General features: G+C 37.4%; 1 protein-coding gene across 1 annotated transcript; it reads right to left on the bottom strand.

Annotated features, from left to right (window-relative positions):
• Positions 1–1,148: 1,148 nt before the first annotated feature.
• On the bottom strand, positions 1,149–6,761 carry asb8 (ankyrin repeat and SOCS box containing 8). Its single transcript, XM_061736242.1, has 4 exons — positions 6,664–6,761; positions 4,050–4,224; positions 3,851–3,955; positions 1,149–3,129 (listed from the first exon to the last, which is right to left on the bottom strand). Exons 2-4 carry the CDS (start codon positions 4,176–4,178, stop codon positions 2,494–2,496), a joined length of 870 nt encoding a protein of 289 aa, XP_061592226.1. The 5' UTR covers positions 4,179–4,224; positions 6,664–6,761; the 3' UTR covers positions 1,149–2,493.
• Between the last annotated feature and the right edge of the window lie 1,476 nt (positions 6,762–8,237).

An 8,237-nucleotide genomic window follows, 5' to 3' on the forward strand; every position in this document is an offset into this window, starting at 1 on the left:
TATTTTAATTGAGAGCTTGATATGAATCTGATCATCTCTCTCAATGCATGGCAGAGTAGTAAAACTGCATTTATACAAGAACTTTGACATATCAGATTTTCTTTTTCAAATATTAGAAACATCCGTTTTTACAAAATGAAATCAAGACTTTTTTTCCCCCCCACCATATTATGAAACTTTTCAATTAATTTTTTACTGACCAAACAGCAATTTTGAATATTACTGATCATTTTCAATGGGTACATACAGTATATGCAGGCTTTCATAAGTAAAGCAGATATAAATAAAATTAATTATGACTTACTTCAGGAGCTGATGTACAGTATATTGGGTCACTTACTAAGTGGAACGGACACGTTTTTTTAATGTTATTAGCAACACTTGAAGGGTGTACAAGTTAAAATAAGTAGGTTAATAAGTTCTGTGGAGTCTAGAATGAGGATTTCCAGTAATGCAAAGGTGGCTCTCTTTCAACCTGGCTACCTCATCACGGTGAATCATTATATTATTTCAGTATAAGTTACCTGGAGAATCCTTCTTTTCATAATATTCCTGATCAAATTACACAGAAACAGCATTCAATGGCATCAAGCACAAGTACTGGATACTGGTGTTTCACATTTTTACCAAATTATGAGCGCTTGATGGCATTGGTATTTTTTATGTTTACGTTCTCCAATGTAGTTTGGATTACATTAGTATTATTATTGCATTTATGTTTGTCATATTCTTTGCACTTTTCCATTTGTGCAACTGATGTCATGAAATGACAGGAGATTGGTGAATTTTGTACAGATGTGTCAAATGATGGGTAAATTGCCCCTTTATGCAAAATCACACATAACCTGAAGCAGAGCTAAATTCAGCTGATGATCCTGGCGTTCATGTTGCTATAGCTCTTTTGAAGCGAGCGTGGCTTTATTTAACTTGCAAAGATTTACTTGCAAATAAATCTCCTATCCTTTTCTTAGTGATAAACAGGTGTTTGCAAAGTAAACTGTGAAAAAACCCTTACGCAAATAGAGCCTCGTTCAGGATGTGATTATAAGAGAAGCATTTCAATACATGTTTCAAAGGTTTGAGATTATTGACAATGTAAAAATGTGAGGAATGGAGGGAAAGGAGTAAAGGAGAGAAAACAAGGGGACGAGAATATAAAGGCATTTAATTGCAATACATAAAGAAAAAAAGCACCTTTGTTGTTGTACACAAGACGTTTCTTTTCTTTCCTTTTTTAAAACTTCTGCAGAACAGGCAAACAAAATTAAGCACAGCAACGGTCACTTATTAGATCTCTAATACATATTTAGCAAGCTGATTTAGTGGCTCTTTAATAGACAAAACTTAGTAATTCCACCATTTCATAATTTTAACATTTAAAAAAATTAATTTAAAATAAAGTGATTTTAATTATGAACCAGTGAGCACCTTTGACAACCTAGACCTTTTAAGACTAGAAATATCATTGTAAAAAAAAAAAGAAAAAAAAAAAGGAGGGTTGAAAAAAAAAACTTTTTGGAAAATTGGAAAATGAAAATACCTTTGTTGTCTCTTGCAACCAGTGCTGCACTATTCAATAAAATAAACCAGAAAAAAGTAGTGAATCACAAATGACAAGAAGACATGTCGAGATTTTTTCAGCATGAAACCAATGACAATATTCTGCAAAATAAATAAAATAACTCCTATCTGGCACAAATTCTTTTAGTTACTCCTTAAACATTTCAATGCATTTTATTTTCTAATTTCATTTTCCCCCTTTGTAGGCATTACTGACAAATAGTTGGCTACTCAAAAACATCATACAAACTTTGCCTCGGATGACAAGAGGAAGTGTACCTTCCCACACAATTAGTGGACAGCCTGTTTCATTAGACATTAGCTTTATCTTACGACATGATTTAACATTTTAAAGTAAGCTCTTTCTTTTTGATAAACTCTCACAACATGTTGATTACCTTATTGTATTTTTTCTGAAAGGGTCATAATCTGACTTGCAGTCAATTTGGCAAATTAAATCTTAATATTAATGAACTTGGACAAACCCTTTAAAGAAGTGTTGGCTCTTCATAAGAATATTTAAATTATTTGAATGACTGGACCAGTCTTGTTTCATCTAGGTCCTTTCCTATTGTGAAGCTAAACAAACCAAATATTACATTTTCTCTGTGCTACCAGACTTCCTTTAAAAGACCTGGAGTTGTGTAATGGAAAATATACAGAGGCAAACTTTATATTCATATAAAAAAAACTAATCAAAAATGATCAATCTTACTATTAATGTAGTTGTACATTTACAAAATAATAATAAAAAAGTAAGTTTTGCTCTTTTTCTCAGTGTATACCTTTGTATCAATCTGCAGAAAAGTTTGATAAATGAAGCCCACTATCAGACAGCATCCTATGACTAAGTGGAGACAATTCTTCAAGAACTGCAGTGTGGCGAACCATTTAATCATCAACCAGTGAGGTCTGAGAACACAGGGATGGTGATCAGTCTCTCAGCAGTAGATAGTCTTTGATGGTCTCTGGTAGAGGAAGCTCTTTCACAGCAGTGGGGAGGAATTGTGCCCCAAGACTCTGCCGTACAGCACAGCGGGCTAGAGAGCGAAGCGTTGGAGCCTGAGCCACCATGCTAGTCAGCCGGGCCAGCAGCTGGGGATCTTTACTTAGCTCTCTAGGAAGGGTGCCATCAGCCCGCCTGATCTCAAACCGCCCAGCTGCTCGGCACAGCAGCTCCAAGCACTCTTCCTCCTGCTCAGTGCCCAGGCCCCGGGCCAACAGGGCTACAAGTCGGGAGATAGGGGTCTGTCCCTTAAGATTGGTCACATGGATTTGGGCTCCGTAGTCTAACAGAACTTTGACACTCTCCAGGTTGCCCTTCATTGCCGCCCAGCTCAAAGGTGTGTCATTGTTGTAGTCACGGGCATTGGGAAAGGCCCCACTTTCCAGTAAGGCCCTCACACACTCTGGGTTATCTTTAAAGGCAGCCCAGTGCAGCGGAGTATCCTTGTTGCCATCCAGGGCATTTGGCTGAGCCCCATACTCCAACAGTAGCTCGACACAGTTCTCATCCTTCTCTGCAGCATAGTGCAATGCTGTGCGGTTATACCCATCCAAAGCATTCACCTAATGAGAAAAGTAAATATGCTGAAGTCTTGTGCTAAAGAAGTTAATGACTGAAGTCTGAAATCAAACTGTATTTTAGTTCATCTATGTTAAGCATCAGATTTTTGCCCATTAATCTATACTAATGTGATCATCTCTCTTCTTTGGACTCTTGACATTTTAGGGCCTGCTACTCTCAATTCAAGAATGGGCTTATAAACAAAAATATGTTAAACTATATTTGGTTGGAGTTTCAGTTAATACATCTTGAAAAAAGGTTTTATATTAATGGTATGTATTAAGGGATGTATGTAACAATATTTGTTTAATCAATTTCGGTGGTGAAATTCAGTCATTGAGAAGTGGATGACAGCTGTTCAAACAGAATAAAATCTGCAAGTTCAGCTCAAATACATGCATCTCTGGATACCTTTCTCATTTATTGTTGTGGAAAACATAAATTTGTTCCATCAACTATTATTTGCATATAAAACCATAAATGAGGAAAGTTTGAACACTGTTGTTACTTTTCCTCTGAACAGATGAACATTTGTCAAATTAACCCACCACTACAGTGTATCTCTGTCAGTTAATCTGCAGCAGTTTAGAGATGCGTCTTGTTGAAATCGGCATACATGCTACTGCTACATTGCAGTTTCTTTTCAAACATGATACTGGCACATTCGGTTGTCAACTAGTTAATAGAAAGTAATACCTTACTTAAAACTTATTTATATCATACCTCTGCACCCTTCTCCAACAGCAGCTCCACACAGTCTGCATCTGCAACCATACAGGCACAGTGCAGGGGTTTGAGCGTGCCATGCATCCGGTTCACATCAGCTCCCTTCGGCACACACAAAACAACGGTATTAGTATTAATTATAGCACCTGATACACATTATCAATTTCAAGCATTACACAATGATGAGCGGGCATACCTTACGGATAAGATCCTCTACATTGTCGTGGGGAAATGAGCGGATGGCTGCAATGGTTCGGATGAGCCTCTCAGACAAGGAGTATTTACTTTGAATGCTCTGCATGATGTACCACATAGTAGAGCTCATGTGTACCAGAGGAACATTGCACCCAGGCAAGCGTGACACTGCCACACTAACACACATTTAAAAAAAAAAGTCTTGTGTTAAAAGCTGTAAAACACATTGAGATTGTAGAATATCATGCATACAAGTGCAACAGGAAGGAAAACATGTTTTTCATTAATTTGGGTGATTTGACCCGTTTCAATTCCGTTTAAGGGGTAGTGTGACAGGGCATTTATTTTAACAAACATACATTTATTCTTTCCACCGTTTGACAACGTTTTATTGTAGCGCAACAAATAACGACTTTTTAACTCAATGAAGCAACACATGGTCAGATTTGATGTAGTGATGCACCGAAATGAAAATTTGTGGCCGAAACGGAAACCGAAAATAATAATAAACCCTTGGCCGAATACCGAACAATACCGAACATGGTTCTTCAGCAGTTTTTCATTTATTTTGCCAATTTTTTCACCATTGCATAAATCAAATACATTTGATTTAGTCATGCTTTTCAAAGAAATGAATCTTTTACAAAATTACAAGGTAGAAAATATTTATTGAACATAAAAAAATGAAAATGTTTTAATTTCCCAGCATTATGTTGTTTTGGTTCCACCTCCTGGTGAATGTTAGGTAAAATTCTTATGGGGTTAGTTTTTGGTTGGCCAATGATTTATGTAGTGCGCAACGTTACGGGACGGAGCGTCCAGTCTATTTCCTTATTTTACAACGCCGTTATTAATTGTTCGTTTTTTTTCCCCACTTATTCCACCAAACACCGAAAGTGTTTTTTTGCCATTTTCGGCCGAACAATTTCGGTTACCGAACAATCGGTGCATCACTAATTTGATGTACTAACACAAGTTAATTACTTAAGAGTTTTACAGACCCTTTCACCTATGAGTTTGTAATCAAGACATTTATAATCTAAATTAACATAATATGTGCAGTATCCTTGGGTTGCGAAAGAGAACTATTTCTAAAATGTTATAAATTCCTGCCACTAAAGAAATAGCATGATGTATCTGAAGAGATAAATATCTAGACTGTACACTATTTTTATATAGTTTAAAGCAGCAAAATGTAACTTTCAGCTTTTGTTGAGTTTGGCGGCTCCTTTGGACAAAAGCGGTAGTGCTTTGCCAGTAGTGGCAGGGTTCCTACCATCCACCTCAAAGTTACATAGTGCCAGTGAAGGCGATACAGACCCCTCAGACCATGACAGAGGTGTCATTAAACCTGTTGGAAGTTGATGTACCATCACAATGACTCTGGAAATATGATATTAAGGTGGAAAAGTTACATAGTGCTGCTTTAACTGCTTCTATTCTAAATAAAAAATAAAATTCTAGAATATAAAAGGCATTTAATTAGGGCTGGGCGGTTTCATGGTATATCACGGTATTTTTTTTTCATGCACAACTGGGTGTTAACCACATTTTCTAATGATTTGGAAAGGAATTGCTGCAGTAAATTCACTTAGAATGGCCTATTTTACTGTCATGAGGACGAAATATTGTAGAAAAACATTAATGTCCACACTAGTATAAATACAGGTTTGCATGCCCTCACAAAATGTGTTGTACACAAGACGTTTCTTTTCTTTCCTTTTTTAAAACTTCTGCAGAACAGGCAAACAAAATTAAGCACAGCAACAGTCACTTATTAGATCTCTAATACATATCTAGCAAGCTCATTTATTGGCTCTTTAATAGACAATATTCCCACCATTTCATAATTTAACATTTAAAAAAAATTATTTAAAATAAAGTGATTTTAATTTTGAACCGGTGAATACCTTTGACAACCTAAACCTTTTAAGACTAGAAACATATTTAAAAAAAAAAAAAAAGGGTTGGAAAAAAAATTGGAAAATGAAAATGTCTTTGTTGTCTCTTGCAACCAGTGCTGCACTATTCAATAAAATAAACCAGAAAAAAAATAGTGAATCACAAATGTTAAATCCAGTGTGGCCGTGGTGTTACAGCTGGTGCAGCTCACAAATATGCCGATAATACTGCACAGGCTTCCTTTAACTAAAGGCTGATTTATGGTTCCGCGTTACACCAACGCAGAGCCTACGGCGTAAAGGTACGCGGCGACGCGCACCGTACGCCGTACCCTACGGCGTAGGCTGTGCGTCGATTTAACGCAGAACCATAATTCAACCTTAAGGTGACACTGGACGCTACAAAGTACCAAACTCACAGTAAATTATAAACAGTTTATTCTGATATTACAAAAAAAAAATCTTAAAGTTATATTATTGGCTGAAGCAGATGTCGAGGCTCAACTTCTGAGGAAAAATAAGGAGAAAGAAAAACAAAAACAAAAGATCCCCGGATGCATTTTCCAGTGTTAGCTGCGAGCTAACGCAGCGACGGGAGGAGAGGTGCCGTCGATAGTTGAAGAGTCAAAATCAAGTGACATTACTTTCTAACAGCTGAGGGCATATTTTGAAATGTTTTTTTGGTCAGTTATCCACGAAAATACCGCTACGTACCGTGTGAAGTTGACGGTTTGAAGGTCTGGCAGGTCCGTCCGCCTGTCGGCTGCTCGGCTGCACAAACACGCCGCGTCACCGGCCACGCCCACTGTCAGGCACGGTGATTTATGGTTCCGCGTTACACCGACGCAGAGCCTACGGCGTAGGGTACGCGGTGACGCGCACCGTTAGTTTAGCCTACGTTCCATTTACCTCGGAAGTCGGAACTCGGAACTGGGAATGACGTCACAGCCGAGTTATCAGCGTTCCAGTTACAAAGTAGGTAAACAAGTTGGCAGTTCGCATATACCACATGAAAAATGTAAATTACACTATAGCAGCATATATATGCCGAACAATACTTGTATACGACTGATTTAGTTTGACCAAAACTAGAATGAAGTGCTACGAATTTTTACAGAGCTCTCTTCTACTGTTTACAACCGGGGCAGCCATCTTGGAATGGTAACTCGGGGGTGGTGAAGACTCTCCCACTTTCCCAGTGGGAAATCCCACTACGAGGGGCGTTCCAGTTAAAAATTCCGACTTGGAACTGGGAAATCCCCACTTCCGAGGACAAATGGAACGCGGCATTAGTTTAGTTTATTTATTTAGCAATAAGACAAATTTGAACAAAAAATGAAAAACAATGAAATAATATGCAAGGAAAGGAAGAAGCCTGGTGGCTTATATAGAATCCTTCCCATATATGAATAAAAAACAAAACAAAAGCTACACAAGGGGGAGTAAAAAAACAAAAAAACACAAAAGAAAATGTAACTGAGATCAAATAATGAACACTACAAAGATAAAACAATAAGAAAGTTCTTTAAATGTTTTTTGAATATTGGCAAGGATGGTGATGATTTAAGAGATTTATTGAGTGAATTCCACAAGTGGAGGCCTCTGTAAGTGATGAAAGATTAATGTTTCCATGTTCTACAAAACGGTAAATAAATTAAAATCATCTTTGTGCCTTGTGGCATAAGAATGAATATCGGAATTAACACAAAATAAATTATGAAAAGAAGAACGAAGATTTTGTATATTATTTTTAAATTTAAACATAAACATGTTTGAAAAATGTTAATTTTATTGAGGGATAATAATGAATATTTAATAAAAAAGGGGAGCAGATGGCTCATATCTGTTTGCATGTGATATCATTCTGAGAAACCTTTTTTGAATTATCAATAATTTATTAATATATGTTGAATGTGTCGAAGCCCAAACAATGTTGCAGTAATTAAGATGAGGGAAGATTAAGCTTCCGTACGGCGCACGTCGCCGCGTCCCCCGCGCCGTAGGCTCTGCGTCGATTTAACGCGGAACCATAATTCAGGCTTTACAGAACGAAGCAGCGGATGGATACGTCGGTTTGAACAGAAACGGTTACCTTAATGATCAATACTCCATGTATGTGAACATCGATTGTTACCCTAATATCGATGCTCTATCTATGTGAACATCGACATGCACCATATATGAATAAGAGACACACGTCATCATCGCATTGGGAAATGACATTCCCAATATGGGCATGTATGCAGGCGACGCCTCGGGCGTCCACTGGCAGCGTGTCTCAAATACCT

The sequence above is a fragment of the Cololabis saira genome, chromosome 12 (assembly GCF_033807715.1).
Source record: "Cololabis saira isolate AMF1-May2022 chromosome 12, fColSai1.1, whole genome shotgun sequence".
Lineage (NCBI taxonomy): Eukaryota > Metazoa > Chordata > Actinopteri > Beloniformes > Belonidae > Cololabis > Cololabis saira.